Consider the following 21,191-nt stretch of genomic DNA (forward strand, 5'->3'; position numbering starts at 1 on the left):
CCGATTCGACACAGCACGGGCGAGGGGAAGCTGTTCCCGCCAAGACACCGGAGGTAAAGCGGGTAGAGATAGCCTCATGGGATAGGGTTTTTTTTTTTTTTTTTTTTTTTTTTTTTTAAGTTGGGAGTAACTGGCAATGACTTTGGCTTATACACAAATACAGCATTTTGTCTCCCCGCAGTGCTGAAAGTGCGAGCGCGGACAGATTGTCACCGGAGCAGGGGGAGGGGGGGCGCCGAGGGGAGCGGACGCAGCTGGAGCTACTCCCGAGGGTGTGCGGGTGGCAGGTGGGCTGCGGGTGGCAGGTGGGCTGCGGCGAGGATCCGGGTGGGCTGGGCCTCCGACTTCAGAAGCAGAGGGCTCTGATAGCTTTTATGGAACCGCCTGTGCTAACAACTCACTCTCTCCCTGCCCTGGAAAGGGTAAGGCCCTCCTCACTGGCCTTGCAGCCTCCTGAGTTCAAAGAGAAGGCAGAGCAGGTGGGAAGGCATAAGGCAGGTGAACCTTGGTTTTGAGGCTGGTGGAGAGGGGGCTGGCCAGCTCTAGGGCAGACCACTTCTGCAGTCTGGAGTTAGGACTGTGGGTGGCCTCTGTGCAGTCACAACTTCACATATTTGGATTTTGTTTGTTCATTGTGCAGTGTTTGTTCGTTGCTGCTGGAAGAAGATACTGGACTGACCCAGGAAACTGAAGTGGTTGACTATCCAAGAGTCAAGGATAAGGGCAATTACTACTCCCCCCTACCCCGAATCACACACCTCTTTGATTATGGTGTGGTTATGGTGATACTAGCAAGCTGAGAGAGCCATTTAATGTTTGGAAACCCTGCTAAGCCAATTGGCCAGGGACTGTGGTTTTATTTGTGAAGTATTTGGACAATTGTCCAGTTGAAAGGGAACTGATGGGAGCTTTATAACAATTTTACAAAGCTCATTCTAAGATTAAGCTGTTGAACCTATACTTCCTATTAGTGCTTAATTTTCAAAGCATTACTGATTCTTAGTTCTATGAATCAAGTCCTTGGAAAGGCTGACACACTTGAATGAAATAGTGGTCAAAATGCGAAAATTCTCAGATGCTACCCCTGTGGTAGGTTCTCTTAATTTTATTGTGGTATAAATGGAATAGCAGGTGTTCTCAGGTACAAGGTTTGTAGTTTGCTAATATATTCATTACCAAAGCTTTAGATTCCCCCCATCAAGTTAGTGGGGGTCTTGTTACTTTTTTTTCTTTCTCAGCAAAATAATTCCATTTAAAATTTTTGTAACAAGAAATAGATTCTCCATTTACTTAAACATCATTTTGCCATGTTAGAAGATGCTTTTTTGGAAGAAGACATCTGGGAATACAAATCTAAAAGAAAACCAAAACCAGTACATACAAATAATTGCTCTGAGAATATTCCAAAATCTGTTGAAAAAGCAACAGATGGAAAATACCAGTCAAAACGAAACAGAAATAAAAAAAGAACTGCAGAAGCTAAAGAGAAGACAAAGGACCCTGAAATGTGCTTTGAAGAAACAGATAATCAGACTTCCATAGCTTCTAGTCAGAATTCTAGTTGTGGAGATGGTATTCACCAGTCCCAAGACAAGGAGACAACTCCAGGAAAGCATTGTCGGACTCGCAAAAACAAACAAGTATCTCCAAAGATACGTCCAGTTTATGATGGATACTGCCCAAACTGCCAGATGCCTTTTTCCTCATTGCTAGGTCAAACACCTCGATGGCATGTTTTTGAGTGTTTGGATTCTCCGCCAGTCTCTGAAACAGGTAAGACGGCAAAAAAGGGAGTAGTCTTTAAATAGTGTAAAAAACCTGCATTAGGCCAGATGAATTAGCCAGATGGAACAAGCAAGGCAAGCAGTAAAGTGAAAGGGAGATACTTTATATACTTTATACTAAAGTATAAATGATTTACCGTAGAAGGAAACAAGGAAACCCTTCTTGAGAAGGGTAAAGAGATCATAGTGAATGGTGTAATTGTAAAGAATGTTGCAAACTTGAAAACAGTTGAAATGCATTTTATTACTTCATCGAAGTTCCTAAATATCTCAGTGGTTTTTCATAAATGTTAATTGAGCACATACTATGCTAGATACTTTCATTCTGTTAACTTGACTCTCACCATGACTGCAAAAGGTAAGTGGTATTGACGTTTTACAGATGAGCATTTTTAAAAGTTAAACTGCCCATTTGTTATCTTTTGTGAAACAGAAATGTAGAGGATTATGCATATAGTGGAGTCTTCTAAATGTTGAATTTATCATGCGATGATACAGGAAGAAGATCTGGGAAGGAGTCTTAGATTTTTAAGATTCGAATTAAAAATGTGCCAAATGATAACGGAAGTAATGTTATGCTTTTATTATATTTTAAAATATATAATGTCATATTTAACATGTAGGTAGTCCTACTTGGCGTATGTGAAGAATGGGTTGTTATGATGATTTGTATATATCAAAGTTATATATACCATATATGGATTTTTAAATCTCAAAGAATGAAAATTCATCAAAATAAAAATACTACTCAGTATGGCTTTCATGTTATGTATGATTCAGAAGACATTTTATTATTAACCTCTGTTATTTTAAAGTACTGCATAAAGACGCAAAAGAACTTTAAAAACATTTTGGCATCAGCTTTTTTTTATAAAGTGAAAGTCTCATCAAATGCTACTAATTTGCTTTTAAGTGGCTTGAAAATCAGAAATGGAAGTTGGAGTCTCGTGGTGAGCAGCTCAGGGTGAAATGTCTATGATGAAGGCACCTCAGAGATTTTTCTTTTGGTTTTTCACTGACTAAACCCCTTTGAATAGAATCTCAGATGGACTCTTCTTGAATTGAGTTCTGTGCCACAACAGATATTTGTATGAGGTGGTTTTAAGTTAAGCAACGAGGTCTTCTAATTTAATGTAACGTCTTTTTTAGGAGGGAGAGTGGGTCATTTTTTGATAAACCTGGAAATTGGGACACCTAGCTGGCTCAGTCCGAAGAGCATGTGACTCTTGATCTAGAGGTCATGAGTTCAAGCCCCACACTGGGTGTAGAGATTGCTTAAATAAATAAAACTTTAAGAAAAAAAAAAAAAGCTGGAAATTAACACACAGGGGGATATGCCAAGATGGTTCACGGACTGTTTCTCTATTATAATGGTATGACGGGGATTAGTTTCCAGATTATTATTAAAGCATTATTAACCAGTTCATCAAATTGAATTTCAAATCTTAGAATCCAAACTATTCAGTGTATGAACAGCTATAGCTAATTAAGATTGTTATTACTCTTATTGTATGCAGTGTAAATATTAAATAACGGACCCTCATTGGGTACTTTAATTGTCACAAATCCGTATTACTTGATCAGATAAAAATTGGGGTTGAACTTTAGTTCCCTCAGAGGCACACTAGTCTTTTTCACTATTGCCAAAACAGTAGCGAACTAGGGAGCACCTGTAAATACCTTGTGTAGACATGGACTGTAGTTTGAAGGGGCTCCTATTTGTGAGAGTTACTTAGGGGGGAAAGGTGTTAGTCTTACAAAATTTTTTTGAAAAAAAAGATCTGAAAAGAAATTTGAAGAAGTATTTGATTTAAATATAATTTAAAAATAATTTTACAAGTATTTAAAAATAATTTAGCCATATATTTCAAATCCATGTATGATTTAAAAATAATAACTAGCATGTAGCAAAACCATACTGGGTACTTATTATTTTATGCTGGATCTTTTGACTGTATAAAGATAGCCATGGTCATAAGGACTCAAGGTAGGACTGATGACTTTCCACTTAGGTTTTAAAGCTGTCTCTGCTTTGATCCTGCATTACTTTTTTTTTTTTAATGATTTTTTTTGTTATATTATGTTAGTCACCATACAGTACATCCCCGGTTTCCGATGTAAAGTTCGATGATTCGTTAGTTCCGTATAACACCCAGTGATCCTGCATTACTTTTTAAAAATTTTCAGAGTGTCCTGATGGTCTTCTGTGCACCTCAACGATTCCTTCTCATTTCAAGAGATACACTCACCTCCTGCTGGCTCGGAGCAGGGCGAGCCACAGTCCTTTCAGCAGCCCACTGCATGGGTCAGGGGATGGCTTCAGTGAGACTAATTCAGGCGTTCTCTGGGGCCTTGAGGAAAGATGGTCTCTGCATCAGAAGCCAATGGAAAACTTAAGAAGTGTTTCAACTCACCCCTCGTTAGTGGCACCGTGTCTAAGGAAATCTCAGTCTCCAACTGAAGCCAATAAAAAGATTTCTTCTTCTTCTTCTTCTTCGACAAATATCCAAACGTCCCAACAAACCCCACAATTTCCAGAATGTGTTAATAATGACAAACTGGTAGGAGTTGGTTTGCCTCTTGCTGAAGAATTAGACAGCCAGTGCAACTCAGAACACATCCCATTGCCAGAAAACGACTTTAGTAGCTGTGAAATCTCTTATTCTCCACTTCAAAGTGATGAGGAAACTTACAGTCTGGAAGACAAGCTGGGTGACTTGCAGCAGGAGCTATTCTTTACAGAGAGCTGTAAAGATGGCAGCCTGGGAGAAGATGACAGCAACTCCACTGGGTTTCAAAAACTCCATGGTTCCTTCCTGAAGGAGCAACAGGAGAGCGGCCCCCACGTGGACGGCTTAACTCAGGATAAATGCCATGAAGTACTGTATAAATACAACACTCTAACTGGTTCATCTCCACTTTTTTTCCAAAATAAGGGTGTTATTCCTTGTGATGATCCAGCACGTACCGGTAATGATTTTGCACTGTTTCCGTCTGCGTTAACACGAGGGCTTGCTTCTAGTTATCAGGCCACGAGAGCAAAACCTAGTAAGCCAGAATGTGACCCATCTCAATCAAATCAACAGAAGCAGGTAGTTCAAGAATCAGCTGTTCGCAATCAGATTTCTCTGCCGTCACTTCATAGTGAGATGCCAGAAGCTTTCGAAAGGCAGGGAGAAGGGGATCTTTCTTTTCGTCCAACCCAAAGTAAAACTAGAAAATCAAGTAAGAACTTCAATGCAAAGAGCAATGCTAATTCAGCATGTGTCTGCAGAAAGGCATTAGGTGGTCGACTAGGCAGTAAAGTTACAGTTCCCAATACGCAGAATTCTTCCGGTGCGCTTAATGCTGCCGAGTCTCTGAAAATGTCGCCTTCTGGTCCCAAGTGTCCTGCAACACAGCCTTCTTCCAAAGTAATGAAACAAATGGATATAGGTGTTTATTTTGGACTACCACCCAAAAGAAAAGAAGAGAAATTGCTCGAGGGAAGTGCAGAAGGGATGAATTTAAATCCAGCTGTGAGTCCTAATGAAAAGAGGTCCCGGCAGCGCAAGAGGAAAGCCGAAAAATCTTTAAGTGATTTAGAACTTGATGAAAAGAATTTAAGGGAGAGTCAGCCCCCTGTGGAACTTTCTAGTAAGAGGTCACAGCATCAGAGAAGGAGACTTAGAAAGTCAGATTCACTACAGGAAGGAGCACATCAGAAGAGGTCACATCACCTTAAGAGGACAGAATCTGGAAGACAAAGTCTTCATGAAATCACCTTGTGGGAGGCTGCAGAGAGGGAACACGAAAATCCCAGAGTCACCTAGTGCAGGACAATTAAGAACAAGGACATGTCCATTCTATAAGAAAATACCTGGTAAGTTGAAATACCAACGCTTAATCTACAAAGAATTGACTTTTAAAAATTTCATGTTTATTGCCCATGTTGTGTGTGTTTGTATAGAACAATTTGTTTGTATGTATTTCCTTTGTTTTTTATACTTTGTTGGCATGTAACATAGATTTTTTTTGCCTATTTAAATGTTTTTGCCCCATTCAATTCAGCAGACTTTTATTAAGTAAATTTTGTGTACAAGATACTATATTAGTAAGATTTTACAGACTTGACACAGATGAGTAAAGGTCAGCTTAATACGGAAGGAGGAGAAGCTCTCTGTAAGTAATTATAATAAAAACATATAAATTATAAAATTTAATTAAAATAATAGTCTCTAAGCCCTTAGGAGAAAGACAAAGTGCTAAATAGCTTCAAAGAAGGAAAAGTAACAGATCGTATAGGTCCTAATAAATGCCAAACATTTTTAACCCCTATCATAACTTAGTTTCTTGTCCTTTTTTACATTTTGTAATTTCTCACGCCTTCATAAATGAGTTAGAAAAATGTGTTGTAAAATGAATTTTATTATTGAAGAAACCAATAATTCTTCTTCTGAAAAGGATATAAAATCTGCCAAAATATACCTGGTTCCAGAAAGATTGTTTAAAATGCTTTGGTAGTCGCAGTCTGTAATTTGCTCAAAACGTTTATGTAGGAAATATCATTTATGTACATCATAACGCCAGTTTTGTCTTTAATACTTATGGTGATGTATGTCCTATCTTTTAAATGAGCCCGAGACTAGTGTGCCGTGTGTGGGGATAAGCCTCAGTGAGACTGTGAAGGCGTGCCTGTTGACTTGCAAATCACAGTTCACGCACTTGGTTATTTCCTTCAGGAACAGTTTTCCGAACAGCTCAGCCATTTTTTCTCTTTACTGCTCCTCTAGATAGCCTTTTTTTGGCACTTATGTTCTTGTTTCCCTTCTTCCCCCCCCCCACCTCCCATCCCCCACGATGAAATTCAAATGCTACAGAGACGCTGTCCCTCTGTTACTGCGCTGTGACCCGGTGGAGGGCCACAGCCACTGTAATACGTATGATCCGTTGGGCCTTGGACCATTTGTGCCCCCAGTAGCAATTGCCAAAGTAGAGTAAAATAAGAAGAAAGTGAACATTTTCCTTCTGCTGTTTCACAGAAGTAAAGAATTTTAAGTCAGTAAAACAAGCAAAAATGGTTTGTAGCTTAGTATTTTAATTTTTTGGGTACAGTTATTCATTTTTTTAAAAAAGCCAGTGGGTACCTGTGTCTCTCTGTTGGTTAAACATCAGACTCTTGGTCTCAGCTCAGGTCTTAATCTCAGGATCATGAGTTCAAGCCCTGCACTGGGCTACACACTGGGCATGGAGCCTACTTAAAAAAAAAAAAAAAAGAAATTTAAAAAAATATATTTAAAAGCCAATACTGGAATGTTTAATAGAAACTTACAAGACTCATTTTCATCTCTAGTATCCCCTTTTGCTGAATTTATGTGGCATAAATTTTTAAATTATGGAGCTTAGTTGGATTTGAGATGTAAAGACATTAGGGGGTTCACTATTTACATTCGAATTGGACATCTTTCACTCTTTCGCTCTGTTTCTCTTGCTCAAGCAGCCCTGTGCTCTTCTCATTGCAGGGACTGGCTTTACAGTTGATGCCTTCCAGTACGGATTGGTTGAAGGGTGCACAGCCTATTTTCTCACACATTTTCATTCTGATCATTATGCTGGATTGTCTAAAAACTTCACATTTCCAATTTATTGTAGTGAGGTAAGTTTTAGCTTTCTAAATTCTTAATTTATAGAATGCAGTGAATTTCTAAGCAATTTGGTTAAAAAAGAATAACATTGTAAGGTCTATCACTCTACTAGAAAAGATGTGAGCGAAAACAAATTCCACTTGAAGAGTCTAAAATGAGCTACTGTCAGTAGTCACAATCGTTTTTTTTTAATGCTTTAGTATATGGAAACAGTAAACTACCTCACGGTGTAACTAAAACACCTACGTTCCATTCAGTAAACATTTATTGATGCCCCAAAGGACATTCAAGGCGAAATACCTAACTTCAAGGAGCTCACAGCCTTCAGGGGACACATTCACAAATAACAGTGCGAAGGAATTGAAATTGTGACCAAAAACTAAACAGACCACCAGCAAATAGGAGAAAAAAGTGCTTTATTCTGGCCCAGGCCAAGGTTAGAAAAAGTTTCATGGTGGAAGAGATACCTTGAATTAATTATTAAATGGTGACTCTTCTAATGGCTACTACTAAGGGCTTTGGCTAGAATTCAATTTAATCATTAAGCATTCTTGAATTATTTTTATTGAAGTAAAATGAATCTCTTTTTATTAATGAAGCAGCCAAGGCTGGGAGAGATTAATTGATGTGCCCTAAGTCACAGAGCCAGTAATGGCAGAGTCAGAATTCAAACGCAGTTATGCCCGATTCCAGAACCAGGTGGCGGAAGGAGGAGAGAACATCCCAGGTAGAGAGCAGAGTTTGCATTCAGGCATAGACACCTGAGAAATCTCCCCATTGCAGGCACTTCAGATAATTCCTAAAGGCTAACCGTGAGTTAGGGAATAACAAAAGATAAACCCGCAGAAATGAGCAGCGGCCGGATCACGAAGGGTTTTGTATGTCATCTGGGGACGAGGGACTTTTCACAGGTGAGGGAGAGCCAGTGAACCATGTTTAAGCAGAGCTGGGACATACTCATGGTAGGAAGTTCTTGCGGGCATTCTGGAGGGTTTCCATGGATATAAGTAAGTGGGAGAACAGAGACTAAGATACTCAGTTCTAAAGTAGATCTGGAATAAGAGACTTATGTAGTGTTTTACTGTATCAGCAATAAGCACATTCTGTTTTGCAGATAACTGGCAATTTGTTGAGGAGCAAACTGCACGTGCAAAAACAATATGTCCATCCATTGCCGATGGACACGGAATGTATAGTAAATGGTGTAAAAGTTGTTTTGCTTGATGCCAATCAGTAAGTATTAAAGTTACCTTCAGACTAGCCTCATTGATTTAAAATAAAACCATATTAGTGTGGCTATTTAAGAACTTCTTGTGTTGGAACTAATATGGTTGATATTTTTAAAACTTTGAGTAAAACGTGTTTCTCCTTTTGAAAAAAAATAATATACCCAATTACAGAATCAGAGATTAAATGTACTGAGAGAGCCTTTGAATGTTATCTAATTCATTTTTAATGCAGTTTAAATTACTATGCTTGACATGAGACTCCATCTTATTTTTTAAAAAAATATTTGAACCTGTTGCTGCTGTTTTGAAGAGCTAACTTTTGCCTTTTTTTTTTTTTTTTGCCATTTTCTTTAATATCACTTATATAGGTTAATAGCTTACACTCCATTCAGATACCAGAGGATTTTTCCCCCCTTTTAAGAAATCCTTCAGGCATTTGATACTAAACACTTGGAAGATTTTTTTCTTGGAAGTGGTTTCCCTTTTTCCTTCATTTTTTCTTTTAATGTAAAGCACTGTCAGTATCCTGTTACCAAAATGCAACTGTCAACTGTGCTTTTTACTTTTCATAGGATTTTAGCCATCACAGACGCTTAGAGAATTAAAATTAAGACAAGGTCTCCCAAAATCCATACCCATGCTCTGTGTTCAGGTTGCTTTTAACGTTTTGTATGCTAACTTTGTTGCTGTTTCTTTTTTTTCTTTTTTCCTTTTGTTTTAGAGAGGGGTCGGGGGCAGAGGGAGAGGGAGAGAGAATCCCAAGCAGACTCCCCACTGAGTGCAGAGCCTGATGCAGGGCTTGCCAGGCCTCGATCTCACCACCTGGAGATCATGACCTGAGCCTAAACCAAGAGTCATGCTCAACCAACTGGGCCACCCAGGTGCCCTGCTGCTGCTGCTTTTTTAAATCAATGATTATAACAGCTCAAGTTCTGATTTTTTTAGTCAACTTTCTTAGGTGCAATTTACATAAATAAAATAGACCTATTTTAAGTGTTTGCTGAATTTTGACAAAAATACACACCCATGTAATATCCACTACAGAAAAATAGAGGAAATTTTCCCCACCCCAAAAGGTTTCCTTGCGCTCCATTCCCAGTCAATTCCCAAGCCCAACTCTAGCCCAGGGGACCATTGATCTGTATCTTATCACCATGGATTCGATTTGTCTTTCCTAGGGGTTCAGTGAAATGAAATCCCATGGTATCTACTCTTTTGCGGCCGGCTTCTGTCCCTCCTCTTGTTTTTGAGATTCATCCCTGCAGATGTGTGTATCAATGGTTTGTTTCTTTTTATTGCTGAGTGGTATCTGTTGTATGGGCACACTACAAAGTCTATCCCTTCACCTCTCGATGGACAGCTGATTTTCGTTTATTGACCTTGTATCCCGAGACCTCGCTGAACTTGAACATTAGTTGTAGTCGGTTTTTTACAGATTCCTGAAAATGTTCTGCATGTACTGTCCTGTCATCTGCACATACAGACAGTGTTCTTTTACTTTGTACTTTCCATTCGGAGTGCTTTTTTCCCCCTCTTGTTTATGGTCCTGGGTCAGACCTCCAGAACAGTGTCGAATGGGAATAGTGAGAGCCGATACTGCCTTGTTCCTGACCTTAAGAGGAAAGCGTTCAGTGTTTCTCCATTTAGCTTGATGTTAGCAATAGGTTTTTCATAGCTGCCTTCCATCGGGTTGAGGAAAATCCCCGCCATTCCTAGTCTGCTGAGAGTGTGTGATCACGAATGGGTGTTGACTTTTGTGAAATGCTTCCTCAGCATCTTCTGAGGTGATCGAACAATTTTTCTCCTCTATAATGTTAGCAGGGTGAATGATGATGGACTTTTTGAATGTTAAACCAGCCTTGCATTGCTGGGATAAACTCCACTTAGCCTTCACGGATTATCCTTTAAATATATATATATATATATATATATATATTGCTGGATGTGATATGCTAAATACTTTGTTAAGGACTTCTTTGTCTGTTTTCGTAATGGATATTGGTCTGTAGTTTTTTTTATAATGCTTTCGTCTGGTTTTGATATTAGGGTAATACTGGCCTCACAAACTATTCCCTCCTACTCTGTTCTGAAAGATGTATAGTATTGGGACTGTTTCTTCCCTAGGTGTTTCATAGAATTGCCCAGTGAAGTCATTACGGTCTGAAGTTTTGGGGTGGGGAGGTAAAGGGAAGTTTTTAATTACAAAAGTAATTATTTCCTGTGCTTTCCCAGAATTCAAAACGAAAGTTCCGTGTGTTTTGGCAGTAATTTCCAAGCCCCAGTATGTCAGGGGTCCCCAAGACCACTTTGAGGCTCAGTGGTTTACTAGAAGGACCCACGGGACTCAGAAGGGCTGTTGTACTCATGGTTACAGTGACAGGATACAGATAAAGTCAGGAAAGGGAAAAGGCAAATGGGGGCAAAGTGCAGGAGAAAGCAGGCCCAAGTTTCCAGGGATCCTGTTCTACTGAGTAGCACAGACGCACTGGTTCTCCCAGCAGCGGTGTTCACCGCACATGCCACGCGTGGCCAAGCAGGGAAGCTCATCTGAGCCTGGAGTTCAGCCGGAGCTTTTACTGAGGGTCAGTCCTGCACGCAATGCAACAGCCACATGACTTGCCTCAGCTCCTCAGACTCGGCAAAACAGATAGTCACCGTAGATAACATCCTTAGCGTTAACTGTCTGGTCTCACACGGCCCATGCGTCAGGCCTACAAGCACTCTCACTGAGCAGAGCATTCCAGGAGTTCAACTCCTCTCTCCAGGGCCAGCCAAGGACTATTCCTGAAGACATGTCTTAGGTGGGAAGTGTGGAGTTCCAACAAACCCGGCCTGCTGAATTAATCCTTTCCTGCACACCACTTTTTTTTTTTTTTAATTACGATGTAAACTTCCTAAAATGCTGCATTTCCTTTGTAGTACAATGCTGTATCAGGCGGTCACTCCTGAGTGTATTACCTTGCCGATAGTGAAGAAGTCCTCTTCCTTCGGCTGCCGCGAGCGTGTTGAGACTATTCCTCTGAAATGTTTGTGTTCAGTTGTCCAGGTGCTGTCATGATCCTGTTTTATCTTCCTAACGGTAACGTCCTATTACACACGGGTGACTTCCGAGCAGATCCCACCATGGAACGTTCTCGTCTTGCAGGACAGAGAGTCCACACGCTTTATTTAGATACAACGTAAGAGAGGCTTTGTTTGTATGCTTCCTTTTCCCACTGACAGTATTTGTCCTGCTTACTATGAACAATTTGGCCAGTTGCTTAGGTAATCAAAACGATGGCTTATTGTAAAAAAAAAAAAAAAAAAGATAGCTTATTGTCAATTTCCATTTTAAGATCATTTATCAGTGAACTGCTATTTGAAAACATACACACTTGCTTAAGAACAAATTTGGGATGCTGTGTCTTAACTAACTACAACTCAGTTTGTGCTTTTTTGTGATTTCCTTTGGTTTATGTGAGAATCCTGTTACTGAAACAAGGAAGAAAAATTGGGGGGCAAACTTTAGAACACCCTTTTATCTTTGCAAAGTACCTGTGTAACTCTTAAGTATAATTGTGAAGAAGAAACAGAGGCCAAAATGTGATTGTTTCTGAATATTCAAAATGACTTTGTTCCTTTCTCCAAAAGGTAATTTGTAAGTGACAACTTTGAATCCCTAAATGTTATAAACATCATGGTACCAACCATTTTTTATTATATATTAAAATACCTCATCAATTTGTTAGAAATGAATTATGTCAACTATTTCAACCTGTTTTAAGGAGTTTAGATGTCATATTTTAGTAAAAGGTGGTCTTTCCACTTCCAGTTTTCTAACGCTATAGCTAATTTTTCCATTCTTTTATATGTACTTTAAACACTAAATAAGTTCGGAAAATAATAAGTAAACCCTCCCTCCCCTTTTTTTCCTTAGTTTTTCTCTGCATAGAATTCTGAATTTCTTTGTGGGTTTTTCATCAGAAAAAAGACAAGTGTTTTCTCTATTCTTATGCCTGACCAGCAAAAACAATTTTGAAAATGGGGGAAAATATGTTTCTTTGATGTTTGTACTTTATGACTTTCTTTTTAGTGGGAAAAAAAATGCTTTATTTTCATCCCGAATAGAGCTAGCTAGCTAGTAGTCTTAGGGTTGCTTTTTCATTGGGTGTAATTGTATTGAGGTAGACCCAACTGGATCTGTTGTATTGTTGTAATACTATATATATTTCTGTATCACTTCAGAAGAGCAGATAACCATGTGAATACTAACTGATTTAAAACTGCTTCATTAAATTCGTGTTTGGTTTCATTATTTTAAGAATTTTTTAAACCGAATCAGAATTCTTTAGTTCAGAGATAATCCCTACCACCAGTATTTTCTTTGATAGTGATTGGAGTTAAAACAGAAAGATGCCACGGTATACAATTCACAGCTAAAATAGCCAACTAGAACTGTTCTGGAAGAAAAAGAGCCAATTTCTTTATGTGAGGGCAATAAAGGAAATACACTGTAAAAGACATACTGGAATTGTAGAATTCCGTCATAAATTATCCATAGCTTGTAACAAACATTTTAACCAGAGGCAGTGGGATAACCGCAGTGGGGTTAATCTATTACACTACCTCTGTCTGTAAGTTTGCTGAAGCTTGGTTTCTAAAACGGCACCTCCCTTAATGCTGTGGCTTTCTTATTGCTCATTTAATAAGCACCATACTTCCCTATTACAGATATTGCAGCCCAGAATACTCCTTTCCGTCTCAGCAAGAGGTTATCCAGTTTGCCATCAACACTGCCTTTGAGGCAGTAACTCTAAACCCACGTGTTCTCGTTGTCTGTGGCACTTATTCTATTGGAAAAGAGAAAGTCTTCCTAGGTGGGTGGTAGCTGTATCTAATTTACATTAATATATTATAAAGATCAGATTCTCTTTTGCATAAAGCCTTTTCCGTCTGGATGCTGCACTTGATACTTATTTCCTGCAATGGTGCAATATTACCTTCAAAGAAAAATTTGATAGAGCTGGATTCATTTAAACTTGGAAAGGCTTAACTTAGTGGAAACACTGGAGAAGGGTGTTTATGGTAGACTTTACACCTGCAGAACGTTTCCAGGGCAAACGTCCGTGCTACACTAGTATTTCGGTGAACTTGGAAAAATGACTAATGCATCGTTGGACTGCCGCCATCTTTGAGGGTGACCATCAAGTAATTATTTTAGAGAACAGTTTTGATTCTTGTACCTAAACGATTTGGGATATGTAATTGTAGTTTGTCTAGATGGCGTTATTCTGTTTCACAAAATACTGTTCCATTTCTTCCTAATTATGGTCACATCATGTCCAACATTAAGCTATGAAGTGATAACGCCAAGGTTTTCGGTCCTCCAGATTTGGTTCCTTCTTCTCCTCTACCCCTTTCTATATATCTTTTGCAGTTTTTAAATACAAAGGTCTTTAAAAAGAAATTCTTTGAATTTCTCATAATTTATTTCATACAGTTAACCAACAAAAGTGTTCAGCCTTTTTGAAGTATAGCGACAGTGTGAATGTTTGGAATTCCTTTTGTTGTTGTTGGTAAATTCTTATTTTAAATTTTGATGAAGTTGTAACTTTATTTTTTTCATAAGCTGCAGTTTTACTATTTTTAACCTTTTCCTTTGCCTGTAGCCATTGCTGATGTTTTAGGTTCAAAAGTGGGCATGTCCCAAGAAAAATATAAAACCTTACAGTGCCTCAACATACCAGAACTTAATTCCTTCATCACTACAGACATGTGCAGTTCACTGGTTCACCTTCTCCCAATGATGCAAATTAACTTTAAGGTAAGCCTTCAGAGAGATGTATTTCTAGGGTGGACTAGAAAAGGTAATACAGCGATTATAAACTGGAATCCGCTTTTACCTGCATTTAACACAGAGGAATTCAGTGACAGTGGAGTCATAGTAAACCTTGCCCTAGAAGATCTTTTAAGTGGAATTTAAAATGTTTTTATTTGTTGTGTGTGTGCGCCTGTGTAAACTAATTCATAGGCCCGGAGGAGAATTGTCATAAAAGAAACAAAAATAGAAAAGTGTGCAGCTATCTGGTCATTCAGATCTTCTGTGTCTAAGATTGTCTTCCATTTCTTTCCACTGAGTGGGGAAATGAGCAGAGAACTCTAAGGAATTCCTACTTTTCTTCGGTCTTTTCTGTATTAATATTAATCCCTAATAACATTGATATATGTTGGAAGCTTACTTGTGAGGATTAAGTGAAATAGTGGAAGTGTATCCTAAGAGCAAGTTGTAGTATCACTTCCGAGGTATAGATTAAGATACAGAGATATGTACCTTCCTGGCTCAGTCAGTAGAGCATGCAACTCTTGATCTCGGGGTCATGAGTTCAAGCCCCACAGTGGGCACCGAGCTTACTTAAAAACAAATAAACAAGAAAAAGATAGATGTTAGGATCTCACTGTGATTTGGGAGACTTCTCAGATTTATTCATCTACTAAGATTCATTCCATTTACTAACATTTTGATGCCTAGCAATGGACTACATCAGACCTGCTTATTAAAAACAGATCAGAACATAAGGTACACCAAAGAATGTACTTTCACTTCTGCTATAATTTCATGAACTAACTTTTATGGAACTTTTTGAAATAGCTTAGGATGTCGATTATTATATCTGTCTTATAAATAAGAACACTTAAACTGTATTAATAAAATGAGTATTTTATCCCTGGACTTACAAGGGAATCGTTAACTGGGAGAACTCCTTTCTTCATAAGATTAAGGTGAAATTTTTATGGCCTAGTTTCCTGAGTATACACTTCATAAAAATTTCAGGGATAATCAAGGCAGAATTTTGTCCCTTTAAAGCCATCTTTGGAAACGTATTTTAAATTTGGGAGGCATCTAATTTGTGTGGAAGTTAATCAGATGTTAATCATAAAATGAACATTGGTATCTTCAGGGTATAGCGTATTTTTTTATGATTTTTATCTTACACTTTTATTTCCTACTAACTTAGTTTGTCCCATTTGAACAAATGATCCATTTAGGAGGATAATAGGGATGGCAGAGTGAGAGTTTTTTGGCAATGAAGGGACAAGAACTTTTCATGAGAGTTTTTAAAGGTGCCCAATGCTGCAGGGAGGCCATAGAAGGAAAGAATGGCAATTTGGCAATTAGAACATCTTCAGGGACCCGCACAAGAAATGTTTCAGGGAAGTGATATTGAAAGGAGCCAAATGGCAGAAGCCTAAGGAGTGAATGAGAAAGTATAAATGTCCTAAAAACATGAAAAAAGAGAATCAACACTGTTGGGGCACCTGGCTAGCTCAGTCGGTTAAGCATCTGCCTTGGGCTCAGGTCATGATCCCAGGGTCCTGGGATAGAGTCCGCATCTGGCTCCCTCCTCGGCGGGGACTCACCTTCCCCCTCTGCTCTTCCTCTCCACTTGTGCTCTCTCTCAAATAAATACATAAAATCTTAAAAAAAAAAAAAAAAAAAAAAAAAGCAAGCAAGAAAGCAAGCAAGCTGATGGTCACCAAGAAGCTATATTTTAGTTAGTACTTAAAGCCAATATTTTGCCACCAAAAATAGTTTTGTTGCATGAGACCTAATGACATTTTGTGAAAATGTTAACGAGTGCGATTTTCACGGTTTGTAAGGCAGGCTTGAAAGCCCTAGAAGCCCTGTAAATCCGTTCATGCTATCTAGTTCGACATCCCGAGTTCATTTATGTGATATGGATTGACTGCCGCCTCTGATTTAAACCCAGTGGACTGAAGGTGGTACAACATTACAGTAATAAACAGTAACGTGATAGATGATTATTTGCCTGCTGAAAAACAGTTCTCGTGGCATGATCAGTTTTATCACAAACAGGTTACCAATAAACAGACAAGTCATGGATCAGAGACTTTATGTTGACTAAATCATTCTTTCTTTGTTGTTTTTTTTTAAGATTTTATTTATTTGAGAGAGAGCATGGCGGAGGTGGGGGGCAGAGGGAGAGGGAGAAGAAGACTCCCTTGCTGAGCGGGGTGCCTGATGCTTAGGGGTTCGATCCCAGGACCCTGGGATCATGACCCGAGCCAAAGGCAGACACTCAACTGCCTGAGCCACCCAGGCGCCCCTTGGCTAGATCATTCTTAGTAAAATTAATAAAATGGCAGTAGTTCCCAGATTGTGGTTTATGAACGACTAGTGGCTGCTGGCAATGTTTTCTGTATGTTTGGCTTGGATGATAATATCTATTTTTGTTTATGGCATAGGTTAATGATGTTTTTGTGGTAACTCTAATTTGTTTTATGAAAAGCATAAATTCTCACTAATTCTACTTGTGGATTTTGTGGAGCAAATGGGAATGGATGTGTTTCATGACCTGTATTGAAAATTGGATTCTCACTTTATGATATTAAACGTGTAATTGCTTTAAACCTCAGTTTTATATTATTTCCTTTCCTTTGTGAAGACAAGGGGAAGAGGGCTAGTAGTTAAGCACATAGTATCACATGACCTAGATCCTAGACTAAACAAGCCAAAACCTGAAAATTTGCAGAGCTGGGGATTATAATGAAAACTTAGCTATCTATCCATAACTTAAACTTTTTTGTGGGGAGGCAGTAGTTAGTAAGAAATACTACTTTTTAAATGGTAGGTATTGGGGCTCTTGGGTGGCTCAGTCAGTTAAGTGTCTGCCTTTGGCTCAGTTCATGATCTCAGGGTCCTGGGATCACGCCCCACACTGGATCCCTGCTCAGTGGGGAGCCTGCTTCTCCTTCTCCCTCTGCCTGCTGCTCCCCCTGCTTGTGCTCCCTCTCTCTGTCGCTCTCTCTCTCCCTCAAATAAATAAATAAAATCCTTAGAAATAAATAAATGGTAAGCATTTAAGTTAATAAGAGATCATTGTTTGATACAAAGGAGAGATCAGAAGATTGTTATTAATTCACCAGTGGAATATAAATATCTGATAAACACAATCACATGTTTAGCCTCTAACTAGTAATCAAACATAAAAATAAAACAAGAATGTGTTTGTCTCCTACTAAATTAGCATACTTTTTTAAAAGGTAGTATTCCTATGCTGTGATTAGAGAAATTAGCACTCTCACCCACTTGGATAGAAGTAGAAATTAAGGGTAAATCCTTTAACGCAACAACCCCATTTCTAGGAATTTCTACTGAGAATGAGTCCTTTGTGGAAAGGTCAATCTGCAAGGCTTCTAGTTGCTGATGGTATAATAGAAGATGAGAATTAGAAGAAGTTAAGAAAGGGCATATCATTTCATAAAAAAAAAAAAAAAAAAGACCCAGAAAGTGGGTTTTATTGACCATCTCCCTGCTAGGCTCTAAGCTTCCAGAAGGTTGAAAGGCTGTGTCTCGTATCCACCACTCTGACAGCACAACATGGCCTAATCCTGGAACCGTCATGTATTAGATGAGGACCAAGTAGACGGATGCATGGATTTGTCTTTGCTTACTTCAGAACTTTCTACCAGCATCTTCGACAGCACTTTAATAGTTCGGAGTATGGATGATGAAGGAAGAAAAAGGAGACCTTTGGAAATCCAAGATGATATCATGTACAGTTTAGATTTTTTTATTATTTTAAATAAAACTAGAATTTTATTATAAATTTACACTGAGCCCTTGACACTGTGGGTTTTGCCTGAAGTCCAAAAGTATTAGACTTTCAGTATCTCTTGCACCATTACTGTCTTTATTTGGATTTTTATCTTCCCAAGATTGAACTTTGGTTGTTGATTTTCAGATTTCATCAAATGTCATCACTTTTGATGACTTTAGTTTGGAAAGTTCTACTCAAGATTTATTAGGGAACATAGTACTCCCAATTGTAGCAGCATGAAAAGTTTTGCAAGTATTCTAGTTCATGATTAAAGAGTGAAAAGGAGTAAGAGCCTGAGAACAGTGCTAGTGTGCATCTTTGAAATACACGTGCATGTTGAGTATAGTGCCGTTCATAGACTTAGGCCCATCTTTCTATCCACCTGTCAGTCCTCCGTTGTACACATGCATGTGGGCATGTTTGGGCTGCTGTTTACCAGTGTTAATATTGGTATCTAACTCCTAACAATATATTCAATATCCTAATAGTAGGATTTGGAGAGTTTCTTTCTTTCTTTCTTTCTTTCTTTCTTTCTCTTTCTCTCTCTCTCTCTCTCTCTCTCTCTCTCTTTCTCCATTTCCTTTTTTGATAGCTATCTAAATTGTAATCTTTCAATTCATAATTCTTGTGTTTAAAGTTGCCTCTACCCTTACTTTTTTTCAGACTGCGCTTTAGCTTGTTTAAGATAAGGGGAAAAATTTTTTGTCAGTGATTGTATTCTTTCTGGAAGTATGGCTCCAGGTTATTGCAAATTAATATTTGCCAAGTGCATATTCCCTGAGACTATACCAACGTGATCACTCTCTTTTATTCCACATAACCCACCTTCACTGACGGTTACATAAATATCCTATTTTTATTTAACAGGCTTTACAGAGTCATTTGAAGAAGTGTGGTGGAAAATATGATCAGATTTTGGCTTTTCGACCTACGGGATGGACGCATTCTAACAAGTTAACGAGTATCGCAGACATTATTCCCCAGACCAAAGGAAACATTTCAATATATGGTATAATTATGAATTTTTTTTTTCATTTTTAATGTTTGTTACGACGTTTTTTAAAAAGAGCTGTAAAAATAAGATCCAAGAAAAACAGACACCAAAGAATCTTTAAAAATCGAGTGTCTAATGGCTCTCCGTACTGTAAAGCTGTGTCTTCAGTGCCTCAGAAACTGATGGAAAGGAACATGGCAGGAGGAAGAAGACATTGGCTAATACAGACGGTTTCGTTTGCGTGCTTGGTGCTTTGCGGAGGAACTGTAGAGGAGGGGCGGGCAGTGCTGTTGGGTCTGGGAGCTCAGGTGCCGCTGTCAGACGGTCAGCAGGAAGACTGGATTAGATGCCATGACGACAGGAGGGACCCAGGAGGTTTACCTTTGTCCTCAGAAATTGCTTATTGTAATCGTGGCTGATGGAAACGTTTTTGATAATGTCCCTAGACTAGTGACTTAATTTCAGCCCCTGGAGATCCCATTTAAAACAGGACCCCTTCTCCCTTTCTCTGTGGCACGTGATCTTCAGGAAAGATAAAGGGACTTTTAAGATATTATTATTATTATTATTAATTATTTTGCTTATTTCTTATGTGTGCAAAGCTCAGGGGCTAGACTCTGCTTCTTTGCGCTGGAAACCAAGAGTCTCTTGCTAGTCACTCTTCACATTTTACTCATTTTTTCCAGGATTTTCCTGAGTGAAGCACTTAAAGAGAGAAGCCTAATTTAAAAAGAAAGCCTAATTAAAAATAAGAATCTATAGAAATACATATGAAATGTCTACATAGAAAAACAGTAGAATTATTTAATGTCCAAGGTTTCTGTATCATTTTAATGTTTTAATCCTTATTCTCCATAAAAGTTATTAACAAATCTTTTTATCAGAAATAAAGTACTGAGGAGTTTTTGACAGCAATACTCTGGATTGCTTTCCTTTTTTATTTTATTTTGGGCTTGTATATATATTTTTTAAATAATTTGATTTTTCGTCTGCAGTACCTTCTCTTTTGTGTTGCAGGAATCCCTTATAGTGAACACAGCAGCTACCTAGAAATGAAACGTTTTGTTCAGTGGCTGAAGCCCCAGAAAATCATACCTACTGTGAATGTTGGCACCTTGAAATCTAGGAGGACAATGGAGAAATATTTTAAAGAGTGGAAATTGGAAGCTGGATATTGATGTTATCCGAAAGGACTCAGAACTAGTTAAGTAACTTAGGTATAGCTCGTTACTAGTTAAATCTTTAGTGATATGAAGTATGCTGTATGTGGAAAACCTTGTGAAGGCTGCTCAGATAGCTTGTTTTCTTATTTATGTTTGAATCCATGTTCATGGTGCCAGGTATCTCTCAGCATCATCAGTAATGATGCAGACTGGCTCCCCAGGACCCCTGATTCTTGCTCCTCCCTCGGGAGCAGTTATTCTCTGCATCTAGCCTCAGGAGGGGCAGCCAAGGCAGCCTTAGGGACCAAAGGAGTCATGATAATAGATAAATGACATTGAAAGCATTATATATTAGTAATTATGTATCTTTAAAATTATTTAATATGGAGCATATTTTTATGAAATAACTTTTATATGATACTTAAATAAAAGACCTTTAATTTGCCATAGTGTCTTTTGTTTTTTAGGATTTATAACTGTGGTGTTCATGCAATTTTAAAAAATTTCAATGAAAATAATTCAACATTTGATGCTAAGGAAGAGGATTCAAAGAGCCTAGGTAGTCCCCCATTAAAGGACGGCAAAAAGTTTGCATGAAAAGATGTTTATCTGAACTGTTTACTCAAGACATCAGATAACTAGAAATTCAGATTGCCACATTTTGTTTTTTTAAGTGAGCTTATATAATTTATTTATGAATCTTGATGTCTCCAACACAGACAGAGTAGCTGATCCAAAATGAAAATTTGGGACAGGCCAATGCATATTAAAAATGTTTTTATGGGGGGCGCCTGGGTG

General features: G+C 38.4%; 1 protein-coding gene across 1 annotated transcript; it reads left to right on the forward strand.

Annotated features, from left to right (window-relative positions):
* Positions 1-95: 95 nt before the first annotated feature.
* Positions 96-20,838, forward strand: DCLRE1A (DNA cross-link repair 1A). The gene is given in 11 exon segments (XM_008684793.2): positions 96-287; positions 641-1,773; positions 3,972-5,520; positions 5,522-5,646; positions 7,286-7,419; positions 8,523-8,641; positions 11,676-11,816; positions 13,348-13,493; positions 14,286-14,440; positions 19,104-19,245; positions 20,248-20,838. Coding segments are annotated over 10 exon segments (3,138 nt in total). The 5' UTR covers positions 96-287; positions 641-1,307; the 3' UTR covers positions 20,409-20,838.
* The last annotated feature ends 353 nt before the right edge of the window (positions 20,839-21,191 follow it).

This window comes from Ursus maritimus, unplaced genomic scaffold (genome assembly GCF_017311325.1).
Source record: "Ursus maritimus isolate PB19 unplaced genomic scaffold, ASM1731132v1 scaffold_7, whole genome shotgun sequence".
Taxonomy (NCBI): Eukaryota; Metazoa; Chordata; class Mammalia; order Carnivora; family Ursidae; genus Ursus; species Ursus maritimus.